At 42.3% G+C, this 13,621-nt stretch overlaps 2 protein-coding genes across 12 annotated transcripts in view; one reads left to right on the top strand and one right to left on the bottom strand.

The window, feature by feature from the left end:
* The window catches only part of MLH1 (mutL homolog 1), a 44,295-nt gene extending 37,871 nt beyond the window's left edge, over positions 1-6,424 (top strand). For 2 of the 6 annotated variants that reach the window (XM_084857967.1, XM_084857968.1), the window contains exons 19-20: positions 475-588; positions 4,690-6,424. In XM_084857967.1, coding sequence (XP_084714093.1) covers positions 475-588; positions 4,690-4,857 — 282 coding nt within the window. In that variant the 3' untranslated portion in view covers positions 4,858-6,424. Of the gene's footprint in view, positions 1-184; positions 335-474; positions 589-4,689 lie in introns of all 6 variants that reach the window. The other 4 variants (XR_014792289.1, XR_014792288.1, XR_014792287.1 and 1 more) reach the window with 4 other exon arrangements.
* Positions 6,274-13,621, bottom strand: part of LRRFIP2 (LRR binding FLII interacting protein 2) — a 56,270-nt gene continuing 48,922 nt past the window's right edge. For all 6 annotated transcript variants that reach the window (XM_084857972.1, XM_084857975.1, XM_084857973.1 and 3 more), the window contains 4 exons: positions 13,418-13,538; positions 11,020-11,099; positions 10,154-10,258; positions 6,274-6,575 (listed from right to left, as the gene is read on the bottom strand). In XM_084857972.1, coding sequence (XP_084714098.1) covers positions 6,465-6,575; positions 10,154-10,258; positions 11,020-11,099; positions 13,418-13,538 — 417 coding nt within the window. In that variant the 3' untranslated portion in view covers positions 6,274-6,464. The remainder of the gene's footprint in view (positions 6,576-10,153; positions 10,259-11,019; positions 11,100-13,417; positions 13,539-13,621) is intronic.

The raw sequence follows: 13,621 nt of genomic DNA, 5'->3' as shown, positions 1-13,621 counted from the left end.
GCAATGATGAGTCTGTTTTTTTAGTGGTTGTGTCAGTTTTCTTTAATAAAACAGATTAATAATTCTATACCTGTTACGATGATTTAAATTAAGACTGTAAAGCTGAAGATTGGGGATGTGTAACTGCTACGTAAATTGCAACCTTCACATATATGCTCTATCTTTATTGTTTCTGAAACTGTAGGTGCCTTCTCATCACAATGAACTATTTATTTGCTATACAAAATGCACTAAGTGACTTTCATACACCTTTCCAAATGTTTGGACCAGTATTAGTTGGATATTTCAGCACTGAGCCTTCCGATTGAAAGGGAAGCAGTGATATTTCAAACAGGCAAGACTGTACTTGACACTGAGAGGATATATCCATCCTTGTTGTATATCAGATGGCTGCTAAAACCGTTATATGTCAGGGTTAGCTTTACAGCTGACTTATAATAACATAATAATGATCGTTTAAAATTGTTTTACCAGGTAAACTGGGACGAAGAAAAAGAATGTTTTGGAAGTCTTAGTAAAGAATGTGCCATATTCTACTCCATTAGAAAACAGTATATAATGGAAGAGTCTGATCTTACTGCGCAGCAGGTAACGTCCTCATTACTTATCTTTCACAGACAGTAAAATGCAGAAATACTACTTTTAGCCTGAAGTTTGAAAACTCTGCTTTTGAATCCTGTGTTCAGGGACTGAGTAAGAATGGAAAGTGCTTCACTGCGCTTTTTTCATGTAGAGTGAGTTGTAGGTAGCACCATAGGAAAAGGGGAGCTGAACATGCATTTTATGGCTTTGTGTTAGGGGCTCCTACACCACCCTGTACAGGGGGATTTAAATGCTGCAGCAACTGCCACCACAAACTGTTAACAGTCCAACTGGATTGTGCTTATAAGGATAAGCCTCCGTAATGGGGTAAAGATCCTTGAACTGAGTCCATAAACAGAAAGGGGAAATGGTACTCAGTTCCTAGGAGAATAGTGATGTCCTGTCTTCTGCTTGAGGAGGATGAGAGAAAGGCCAGTCTATGCAATGGGAATCACTAGGTTTCTGGCTCTATTCATTCTTAGTCATAAACCAAGTATTGCATGAGGTTGCTTAGCCATGCAATTGCTTCACAGAATGGAGATGGGGTTGAGACAGCTATTGCCCTAATGTTGGATGGATCCTTGCTTGATCACTATCCTAGGACAATATATATTGAGTAGTGTGTGGAGGACAGAGAAAGGATATTAGTCCAGTAAAAATAAGATTGAACTTTAAAATGATTGCACAGTAAATCACTTTGTGAGAACAGACTAGTGTAAGAAGTTACATGCTAAATGTTGTAATGTCCAGCTCTGCGCAAAATGCGTTTCCCCCCATCACCACTTATTCACTTAACATTGTAATATCTCTGCTTCCATGGGGTCAAATGGGTTCTTTTTTCTGAAAAGTAACTTTTCCAGTATTTTAACATTCAAACATTTTTGTCTTTTTATTATTGGAACTATAATCATGAAAAAGCCCTCTAGCTTTAGAAGTGCTAATCTTGTAAATATCCTTTGCTATATGGGCATTAACACCTGCTGAAAGGCACCATCATAATTTTCTGGCATAGTGTGTGGTGCATCCCTAGATCCTTTTTAATTTCTACCCACAACAATATTTGGATCACTCCAAATGCTTGAAAAGCATCCTGTGCCCGAAAGAAGTATTGGGCCAGACACAAATCTATGCCATCTCATAGAGGTCACTCCTGCACGTGTGGGTGTATGATTTGGGGTGGCTTAAAGTTTATTGTGGGGTCTTCACCCCATCCCCAGTTGCTTATTCATTTCTATGTACACTGGCTGTTAATGGGGTGCCATGCTTGACAACATCTTGCACTGTCAAAAGGTCACTTCCTATTTGATTGAAGCAGGCCTCAGCAACAGCATGGTAGGAATAGGCCTCAGCAACAGCATGATGCTTCTGAAGCCCCCACAGGACTGTGGGCTGTGCTGCCAAGAGTTTTCCCTATAATAAGCTAACCTGACAGTTGGGGATGGAAAAAAAACCTTTTGCATTGAGCTAGACATTGCGACTTTTATTATGTTTCTTATGCTAATCTGATGTCTCAAAAATATTTTCTTTTGCAATCAAATATGCATGTATTTCACTGGGTTGGATCTGGTTTTAGTCATGCTTAGAGTATGGGTCTAAGTTAGTCATGACTACTGAAGTCCCGCTGATTTCATTGGGTCTAAATCTGGATCCACCCCACTATTTTTGCTGGACTAATTATAAAGTAAGGTAAATGGAATATTGGTTACTTGCCGTGAAGGTTCCTCCTTCTAGTTTGGTATAATAATGGCTTAACTCTCCCTCACTGCCTAGGAAAGGCAGGGATCACAGTTAAACTGATATTTGTGATATGCTCAGCACCCTCCGGCTCTGTCTCCAGTTCTGTCCTGTGGCTAAGCTAGAGATACGAAGGGTTGGATCCAGATTTACACTGGCTCAACTATGCTGGCAGAAGTGGAGTTCTTCAACCCCTCCTCTCCACAGCAGCTCCTCCAGCCCTACAGAAAATGCTATACAGAGTTAGGAGTCCCTGCTGAAGGGTGAGCTGTGGGAGAATCCCCTGAAAATTGGGCAGAAAGATGTTCCATGAGCAAAGCCCTAGATCTAACCCACGTTATGTGGAGTACTATGAGAACAGAGTGCAGGAGAAAAGAGGAAGATGGAGGGGACATTGAAGTCCTGTCCTGTCCCATCCCCCCCCCCGCTCCCCCCAGTGCAGCAGCAACCTGGAGTATGAACAGGGCTTACTCCAGTCATGTGTTGTAGCAACTCAGCTGCCTGCCAGAGGGCAATGTTGTATGCCTCTCACACCAAACCAGAATGAACCTTCACAGTAAGTAACCAATGTTCCATTCTCAGTTTGGTTTGAAGAAGCATCAAAGAATGGGATTTGCCCAAGCTGGCCTCCTTGGTGGGGAGGAGATTCAGTCTCCCAAAGGCTAAGATCAAGTCTCCCAAAGGCCACTAGTCAAACCAAAAGGGTCCAACCCATAATGTTGGGAAAATGCCTCTGAGTGGACGAGGTGGCTGCTCTACAGATCTCTATGAGGGGAGTGTTTGTGGAGAAGGCTGCCAAACTAATAGTCACTTGTGTAGAATATACTATGACGTGCAATGGCTGAGGGAGGTGTTGAATCTCATAGGCTATAAATATGCGTGCCTTGAGCCACCTGGTAATAATTGTCCTAGATACTTTTTCCTAAGGAAGTGGGGCGAAAGGAGACAGATTCAGTGGCTGGGTTCGGATGATCAGTGGAGGAAAAGAAGCCACCATGGCTTCTTTTCCCTGCCCCACATGTGCTGCTCACAGACATGCCACTTCCCTAATTCCCCATGCCTCAGTGCTTGTTGCAGTGTTGTCCAAACCCAGTGAGGTGTGCAGCACGGGTGGCTTCCAAACCACCTCCCAACTCACGGTTTCTTTTCCTCTGCTGATTGTCCGAGGCCAGTCAGTGGCTGGCTTCAGACATAACCCACACTCAAAGGTTGAGAATGGGTTGTCTTTGAACTGTGCGTTGTTGTCGAAATGTGGGTTATCATGTTGTATGATAACAGAACAAACCATGGTGAACAGCCCAACCACAGGTTCTCTTTATGGCTAACAAACCATGGTTATCACGGCTGGGCTCAGACACTATAACCCACATTTCAACAATAACGCATGGTTCAAGGACAACCCATGTTTAACCCTTCAGTGAGGATTATCATGTTGTGTGCAACCAGTCACTGGTGCTTTCCAGTGTATGTATATTTTCAGAGCCCTGAACAAGTGTAGCTTGGGCCATGCCCTCTGAAAAAGGTAAGAGGGTTGGAGCAGAAGGAATGTGGAATGAATTCCTGGAGTCTGTAAAAGAGAGTTATCTCTGGTTACAAAGGCTGGAGTGGTACACAGAATGATGGTGGTCTGAAAGACACAGAGGTGGGCTCTGAGAGGGCATTTAGTTCAGAGATCCTTCTGGTTGATATAAAACACCATTTGAAGGCTTTAGGGCCACATGCAGGCTCCAGATTAGGAAACTCTAGTGCCATTGGGTTGAGACAGGACATTCCCTGCAGGGATCTTCTAGGATGTGGATCTACAGCCAGTCTTGGAGAGGGCAGAGTCCTGTCTCCAAGAGAGTATTAGGCTTAAGATCCAAGTGGAAAGCTGCCTGCAGAAAATGCAGCTTTTTAACCATGCCACAAACAGGTATCAGCATCCTCCAGCACCAGTAGGTAAAGGTTCTCCTCATTGTTTCAGATAAATTAGTAGCAGAATAATGGACAAAGATATAAGGAGCAGGGGATATATTGCTAAAAGCAAAAGGGAAGTCTGTCCTGGGCAAAAAGCAGGGAAGAACTGAGGGTAGAACCACAAAGATCAGTTAATAGAGGATCCTTGCTTTTCCTGGGCGGTGAGGAGTTAATCCATTCTTGGATGTCTCCTCACACCAAACTGGGAAAGTTCTGTTGCCAGAATGTGTGGCATTTAAGCCTTCCAGACCAGTCAAGGCTTTTCCAGTATGTTAAAGTAACAGAGCATAAGAGATGGGAGAGAAATTCATTCCACTTACATTTCAATGCAAACATACCTAACTTGCACTTCTCAAAACAGTTATCCTGTAGCAAAAGCTGTTTTAAACTTAGGCATTTTTAAAACTCTCCTTGCAGGCAGAAGACTCTGGAGCAGGTACAAGATCATGGAAATGGACAGTGGAACATGTACTTTACAAAGCTTTTAAGCTATATCTTTTGCCTCCTAATAACTTCACAGAAGATGGTAACGTTTTGCAGCTTGCTAATCTACCAGATTTGTACAAAGTCTTTGAGAGGTGCTGAACACAGATGTACGAATTAAGGTCCATAGCTATTAACAGCGTGCTTCTACAGTCGCTGCTGGAAAGCTCAATGCACCACTGAAACTGATGTTAGATTAACTTCTGTATAAAAGTGACTGTACTTTAGGTCAGAAAATGTTGGCTGTGTTCATTCTTTAGCTTTACAAGATTGTTACAGAACTGTGTAAAGAAAGCGTGACTAGTGAATTCCTGAATTTCCATTTGTAATGGGCAACTATAACAAGCTTGTTCAGTGGGAAAAGATAGTTAATAAAATGGAAAGGGTTTTTTCTTATGAACAAATCATGCACTTAGACTGGTTTTTCATTTGAACAAATAGATCAGACACATAAAAACAGCAAATACACGGAAGTCTGATGGGGCTGAATAGAAGAGAGCACCACACTTAAAATGTGGTGCCACCATCTTTTCTTTTGAAAGCAGTGAACAAGTTAAATGCACCTATATAGGAGCCAGACAACAACAGAGTAACTTATCTCCCAAGTTTTGCATGGCTTTAGGATCTGAGAAAAATATAAGCTTATGCATTAATGTAGACAAGCCTGTGGACAACATAATAAGCCAGATATTTGGCAGATCCACAACTGCTGCTTAAGGAGATAGGTTCAAGGGATTTTGTGGCAAAAGTTGAGCTATTAGCTATATCCACCTCAGCAGCAGAGTTGTAATTTCAGTCAGTGGTAATATAACGGTGCTTTGAGTCAGATGGGAGACTAATTTGCCAAGATAACATAGTGAAATGTATTTGCAACTGAACGTACAGGGAGTAAGGTAGAAAACATGTATGCCAACACAGCCAGTACTAAGTAAAGTGTCTGTTTAATAGGTTTTTCTGCCACATGTCTCCCACCCACATTTCACTCCACACTTAAGCAGCTGACACCAGGTTTCACAATGTACAACAAAACATAGTCCTACTCTTACACTAAGAGTAGTTAGGGATAGTACTTTTGGAAGTCTAAAACTCAGGTGTGCATCACCCATGCAATAACACAAATTTTATACAGTCATTTCTATTTTATATAAATTTAAATATTTTACAAAAGTGTTTCCCATCAAAATGTATAAAGTTTAGCAAACAAGACCTCCAACTGTATCTTAAAATAAATGCTATCCAATTCCAAAGATTATTTTAATCTAATAATTGAAGTCTACATTGCACTATATAGAAGGCACTTGTGCCGTGTGATGTCTTGGCCACGTAATTGGTTAGTTTTTAATGCAGCATCCTCTTGAATTCATGCAGTTGTCTCCAAGCACCAAGCATTATTAAAGCAGCTGAAAATAGTTCAATGAATAAACTTGATTTCACAATTGTGAAAATAGTTTTATAGCACTAAGTCAATCATACAGCATTGGGCTCTAGCAGACTTTAGATTTAAGCTGCTAAAACTCATCATTTGCATAAAAGTTCAAGCCTTTTTTTTTTCATTTGCTCAAGTTACAAAATATTTGCCACTGAATTATGGAACTAAAACTCACTGAACAGCTCAGTGTTCAAAGTTTGTGCCAAAGAAAGTCTGTATTAAAACAAGCTGGGGCAAGTTATTTCACGGAGCAGTGCATATTGTTTTAAAAGTTTCCTCTCTACTGTTGAGACAGAAGTGCAGTTCTATTTGCCTTCATTTTCTCCAACCGTTTCACTAAGTGGCTGTTGGTCATCTCCATCTCTTCTATTCTGTCCAATGCTGTTCTTAACTAAAAAAGAAAAAGTCAAAATACATTCAAAATGTAGGACTGTACTTAGTGAGTACTTACAGAATGGAATTTTAAAGCGATACAGGATAATGTTGTTTCTAAACCAGAGATAGGGAAGATGTGTCCCTCTAAGTGTTGAACTGCAACTCCCATCAGCCCTCACTATCGGCTATGCTGGCAGGAGCTGCAGTTCACCAACATTTGGAGGGCTAATTGTAGCCCCATTTCTGTTCTGAACATACCATAGAGAAAAAACTAAACACTTTTGTGCAGATTAAAAGCATGTTTACATAAGCAAGGCCCAGAAGTCACTTAGTTATTCTGAAATGAGCCCTGTCTACAAAGCGAATCTCAAGGCATTTCAGCCCTGCCAGTTTGACTGTATTAGGTAATTTGGAGCTTAACAAAATGCATATTTAAACATGGATCTGCAACAGTTATGTAGAAGGTTCTCTTGTAACAGCAAAGGGAGACATGCAGGTAAATGCAGAATCTTCCCCATACCTCTAGTTATCTTCCTGCAGCTCCCCCTCAATCCCTTTTCTCCAAGGCAGGATGACTTCCAGTATCAAGGCCAAACAGAAGCAAATGTACTAGGGGGTAATCGTGTGTGTGTGTGTGTGTATGTATATCCTTTTTGCAATTAACACTGGGCGTATTCCACCACCCACCCTCCCAGTTTCTGCACTGATTGCAGCATGTCCAGGTTTAAATACTGATCAGCTATTTCATACAGTCTGGATCTCAGTGTTTACTTTTCCTTTACTAAAACACTCTTTCCCCTGGAGCAGGTGTGCAGATCTACAACCAGAGCCAGGTGCAAAATAGTGGTGCAGGCAGACAGACATATGCTAAGAATTAAGGAGCAGGGTGCCTCTGACCCAGTTCATATGTCATGGTGGCAAGGGAAGGTATAATGCCTGCAAGCCACTTTTGATTTCTGTAAACAACCTCCGAGGTACAATTGGAATTTGTCAGTGTGACATGCAAATCTGGACCAAGTGATTGTTTTATGAGCTAAACAATCCAGTGGTTAACCCATGGTTTGTTGTTTGCTTAACTGCTGAGTTGTTTAGCCCCTAAATAACCCACTGGGTTGTCACATCACACTGACAAGCTCTGGTTGCATAGATCAGAGGTTGTTTACAGAAAATGGAAGCGGCTCATGTCTCCTCAAATCATGGATTAATTAACCCACAATTTCCTGCCAAATGCCGTAAGAACAGCCCCTTTTGAGTACATGCACAGCCCAGGAATTTATGATCAGTACCAAAACCAAGCTCTCAAACCCTTTCACACAGAATCCACTCCTAGTTTCCCCCTTTGTTTTTTTTGCAACCTAATTTAGGTGGTATGGGGGGGGGACTTTTTAGTTGTTGCTCTTGTTATGTAACTGGAAGTCAGAAACCTTTACTGATCTACTGGAAATCATCCAGTGACCTAGTACAGTTCCTAACTTCTGGACACCCTTGCAGTAAAAAGCCACCCTGCCAGTGCTGGAGACCAATTTACTTTGACCTCTGATTCACCCTATTATTTGTAAATGGACGACAATCCCTAAAATACAAATAAACCTCAATTTCTTGGCATGAAACATTTGGTTAGAAGACCTGGTAATTACTGCCTGACCTTAGCAGATAAAAGGACAGAAATATGCCATTACAACCATCTCCTCCTCTTGAGGTGCCCTGGAGCACCTCCAAAATCAGCCACCGTAGCCTTGGTCGGCCATGAAACAGCACCATCTCTGTTTTTCATGTCAGCATTCAAGTTCAAATCGGATGGTGGGATAGGTCCAGATTGTGTGGGTCACCCTGCCTAGAGCCAGATGCACCAATGGGTGTTATTCCAAGCCTGGAGATAAGTCTCTCCAACCCACCCACCCTGCCTCAAGCCAAATGGAGGACAGGGAACCCTTCCCAGCTTGTGACCCACTTCCTATGCCTCCTCTGCCCTTACTGGCACCAGGTCCCTCTGATGCTGTTTTCACTCTTTCCTGCACTTTGGGTTGGGCTGTTTACTTTCCTCTGCACCTCACTTGCATTCTGTGGTACGGCCTCTTGTTTGCTGCTATAGCAGCGGCCCAAGTTGCTGGCATTTTATTTGGGCAACAAATAGCTGCCAGCAGAAAATAACTTTCTAAACAAAGCTCAAGAGAGCACAGCTGAGGCAGGCAAACACTTAGGGCACAATCGTATGGGGATAGACAGCCATCTCCAAACTTGGAGGCAACCAATTCTCCAAGGCAGGGTGGGCAGAACATGGAGGGGATCTTCTCCTCCAAGCTCCGGCCGCCCTGCATTTGTGTCAAGACAGCCAATTTCAGCTATCTAGCTGGGGTGGCTTGCAGTGGCGGGGGGGAGCAGAATAGGAAGCATCGCACCTGCACTTCTTCCCCCAGGAAAGCCCCCTTCCCCCCCCGGCTCTTCTGAGCTCAGAGCCGGGGACCAACCACACTGCCTACAAGGCAGCGGGGGAGGGGGCAGGGCGGTGTTTTTCTGGGAACCAACCTCCGAGCGCTGGCTGCGAGGTCGGTTCCCAGAAAACAAAAAATCCTATAGCCGTCTAGCTGCTGTCTAGAGGCCATATAATTGCACCATTAGGGTGCAATCCTATGCATGGTTAGACAGAAAAGAGTCCTACAACTCCCAGTGTTCCCCAGCCAGCACTGCTGGCTGGGAAATGCTGGGAGTTACAGGACTTCTTTCTGTCTAAACATGCCTAGGATTGCACCTTCAATCCAATAAATCAAAGCAAACTAAATAAAGCTGAGATGAGCAGCCAAACCAGAGGACAAATTAACTAAAGTTTATATATAATTACTCAAGAATCAACTTAAGGCTCAGATATAATGAGTTTAGAAATGATTAGGCACCCCACTCACCTTAACTATCTGATGCAGGCAGGGGCAGGGGAGGTAGCAAATAACCAGTCTAGTAACAAGGCAGAAGAACAAGAGGTCTAGAGAACCCTGTTATTGCAGAGCAGGCAGGACAAGAACTGGGTGGGGCCTTCTCCCAGAGGTCTGCAATGACTGACTTGTGGAAGCAAGTGGAAGGAGTAACTCATCTTACGATACCTTCCTCCACTGAAGGCTGTATAGTTTGTGAGGAATTAAGAGGCTGAGGCCCAAGGTGGTAACCCTTTACTTTGCATGAATTCCTACAGTTTAAGTAGATGCAGAATAACTGTTCCAGGGCAGTTAGATTTAGGAATGCAACTCCAATCCCACTGCTGCAGCGGTCACTCTCCTGCCTGCTTTCCACAAGGGACGCAGAAACAGAGTCCTACTTCCTACACAGGTTTTGGGGAAGTGGATTGCAACAGCAGAAGGAATGTCCATTTCTACATAATGCCTCCCTGGAGCTTGTAAAGCAAGAGAACTAGCTTCAAGTCAAAAGTTGTCAGTTCTAGGTGCACACAGTTCCCTAGTCACAGCCGCCAGAGGCTTAAAGGCAGAGCATTTTCAGTACTTTGATATAAAAATAACCACAACCTGTCTTTAAATATATTAAGTGTTCATTAACACATACATTAGTATAATTTGTTCACGCTGAAATAAAAAATGAGGCAATTACCTCTCGCTGAAGTTTTCTCTTTTCTGCTTTGAGTTCATCTTCTACTTTTTCTGCATTCTCTGCAGCAGTTTTATATCTTACCACCTGTCCTTCAAGTCTTACAACCTAAAAGACCAAATAGGTTTAAAGCAATGATTTCCTTATTTCCCCATGTGCAAAGATGACCCATCTTATGAGAGACTTTCTCTTTAGTAGTACTTAAAGAAGGACATGAAAACTGTTACCTTTACTGTCCCACCAGGCAACCAACTCACATAACATAAAGTCAGTTGAAGCAAACACTATGTGTCGAGGTGGTATAAAAACTTGGAAGCTCAAAGGATACCAATAAATTTAAGTGAACTGCAAGGGTGGCCTCAATGTAAAATTCAGCTTTTTTATCTGTGCCCCACACTGTCACTTCTTACGAGTACTGTTCCTAGGCTTTTCATTTGTTAAGCCTGGAATATAAATGGTTCCTTTTCTTGCAAAATTCATGTCCACCAACTCATGCACACCCATTCTGCTGCTCTGGAAGGATGACACCCATATTCAGGGGCAGTTGCTCTGTGGAAGCATGAAGTCCTAAGAAGCATTGGCCTGATTGTGCAGTGAAAGAATTTCCACATAGACACTGCAGCAGAGGCAATAGATTATGATGAAATGGAGGACACAAAGTTCTTTCTGCAGTCTACTATGGAAGAACATAATCAATGTATGTCAGGTGTGGGTAACTTGTGGCCCTCCAGCTATTTTGGCCTACAACTCCCATCATCCCTCACTGCTGGCCAGAGTATATGGAGGGCCACAAATGCCCATTCCTGATGTATGTGGTATCAATAAAAGTTTGGGAAATATATGTATACCAAAATCTTAAAGGTACCTACATTTTGTTCCAGAGTAGTTATATCTTGTTCAGCTTTTGAAAGTTTAAATTTGAATTCACTTATTTGTCTGTTGGCATCTCCTAGACACAAGAAAATTAATTAATTAAGGGCAGTCAACTGAGTTTTTAAATTTAAATCAAAATTTCACTGAAGACTATATTGGTACTCTTCTGCTTAAAAAAAAGAAAAGGAAAAACTAGGCTTACCTGTGAATTTCTGTTCTTTGAGAGGAGTGCATGTAGCATGGGAATTACATGCTTTTGAAGTATTTCCTACAGCTTTCTTTTCCTTAAATCTTCAGGAACTGAAGACTTAAGAGCTCAAGAGTTTTAGTCAATGCTTTTACTGGAACATAAAATACAGCATCCCTGGATAACAGCCTTTTCATCTTAAGGACGGTGGTCAAAAAAGATTTGGTCAGCTGACCAAATAATTGTCAAGAATTGTAAAAGAGCTTTAGTCAGCAATCCTATAGCCCCTAGGCAGAGTCTGGGGGACCACAGGATAGTTTGGATTCCCGGATCCGATGTTGGAGACAGCGTTCCAACCTCGGGCCCAGGAGTCCGAGCTCCCTACTCCTTCCCACTTGCAGCCGGTCCAGAGGGAACCGTGCTGGCTGCCTCTCCGAGGTTACAAAGGCGACCTCAGAGGGAAGGGAAAGGGGGCAGTTCTGTGGGAGGGGAGCGGATGGCTTATGCCATATCCCCAGGCCTCCCCAGCCTCCTTCGCTCCCCCTCCCTGATGCCTCAACTGGACAGGCAAAAAAGTTCGTCTAGCAAAATACAAAGTGGGAGGCGTATGGAGGCGAAGATCGCCTCTGCCTCACTTCCTGCTCTGCTTTGGATAGCTGTAAGCCTCCGAGTTCAGAGGCTTACGGCCATCCCCATAGGACTGCGCCCTTATTAGATTTAAGAACAAAAAGTTGCTTTACTATGGTGCTAGGTTTGCCCCTGGTTGCTGCATGGTTGGTAGGGGGGAAGTGCTATAGAAGAGCAAGGATTAACTTTTTTGAGTAATTAGCTGACCTGTTTCAAGAAAGTAATTATGAGAGGCTACACTTTCCCTTTGGAAATTAAGCACTGCAGTTTTTGCTGAATGGTAACTTATCCCAGTACCTGTTTAACTCCTGCTACTTAAAGGCTTATACAGGAAAAACGCTAATTTCAAAGGAAATGGCTGCATTTCCTCAGTGATATTATCCCTTAAAGAACAGAACACTTCACCGATTTTTGTCTTTGTTGATCTTTCTGGCCCTATTTATTTCTACTGCTTCAGAAATAGCCTGCCTCATTGGAGATGATTAGAGATTCAGGTACAAGGGAGATGCCCTTTGGGAAGATTCCAGTGAACAATAAGAGGTTTCCTAATGCAAGATTCAAAGGGACCATGTTTTCTAATACAAATTCAAACTGCTAAATTGCACAAGTCTAGAGAACATATCAGCTTCCTCACACTGAATAATTTCATTAGGCTCCAAGGACCACTTCATACAGCACTGAATCTACAAAGGAGCACATGGGTATAGGGGACATGATCTACACTAGTCACAGATGATGCACATGTATACACAGCATGGGGAAGCCATTGCCATCTGTAGCTTTTCGATACATGTATACCTGGCAAAATAAACATGTGCTGTCTTCATATGACTGTGCACGTTTCCCCTACACCATTCAGATAAAATCACATGCATGATGCAACACTGATCTAAAGCTGTTGGAGGATAACATTCACAGAATTCAATTAGTAGGCCTTAACTGCTTAGCATTATTCAATACTGAATATCACTTTCATTCCAACAACATGAAATGAACAGTATAAGTATACTGTATCTAAGTTTCACTACATTTAACTGAAACATTTAAAACATTTTATATGAAAAAGGGGCGCTTTAGAAAGGATGGAGTTTCAGGTCTCCCTATATTTCTCCTTGTACTTCAGAGGGGCAGGGGAGCATGAATCCCCTCCCCATTGACTCTGCTGAATCCCAGCATGTTTTGGTTCTTCCTCTCCCTGAACTGTTCTCATCCTAGCTGGTCATTATAAGAACTTTATAAACTTAAGAATTGGTGCTTATGTTTGCACATTTTCGTCTTCTCCCCTATTCCCTTTTTGTATTATTTCTGTAATTTATAAACCTGAAGGCAGGGACCTTCTTGTTCTTTTTAACTGATCTGTAAGCTGCCCTGGAAGCCCTTTTGGCTGAAGGCCAGAGTACAAAGGCAGTAGTAAATAAATCTACTACATCACCCTGGCACAAAATTGCAAAATCCACTGAAAACCATAACAGAATAACTTTTCTAGACATGACTGTTCATACCAAGTGCCCTCTTTGAATGCAGAAAGAACTTCAGTTTCTTTGCAAATGTACAGAATTGCAGACTGAAAGTATACATACTCTGCATTTCAATTAACTGCAAATCAGAACCGTTTTCCAATCCTGTTAAATCAGTATTTGTGCCATCATTTCTAGAGGATTTCTGTCGTTCCTCTTCCAGCTGAAATTTCAATTTTTTAATCTGAAATTAAAATAATGTAATTAGTATTGCTGTGAGTAGTCCACTACTAAGTCTATTCATACTTGATTAGACATATCATTGGT

This window comes from Heloderma suspectum, chromosome 5, assembly GCF_057233095.1.
Source record: "Heloderma suspectum isolate Gila_16-S chromosome 5, 16-S_ref, whole genome shotgun sequence".
Classification (NCBI taxonomy): domain Eukaryota; kingdom Metazoa; phylum Chordata; class Lepidosauria; order Squamata; family Helodermatidae; genus Heloderma; species Heloderma suspectum.
Note: the sequence above shows the minus strand (reverse complement) of the source record. Positions and strands in the feature narration are given on the sequence as shown.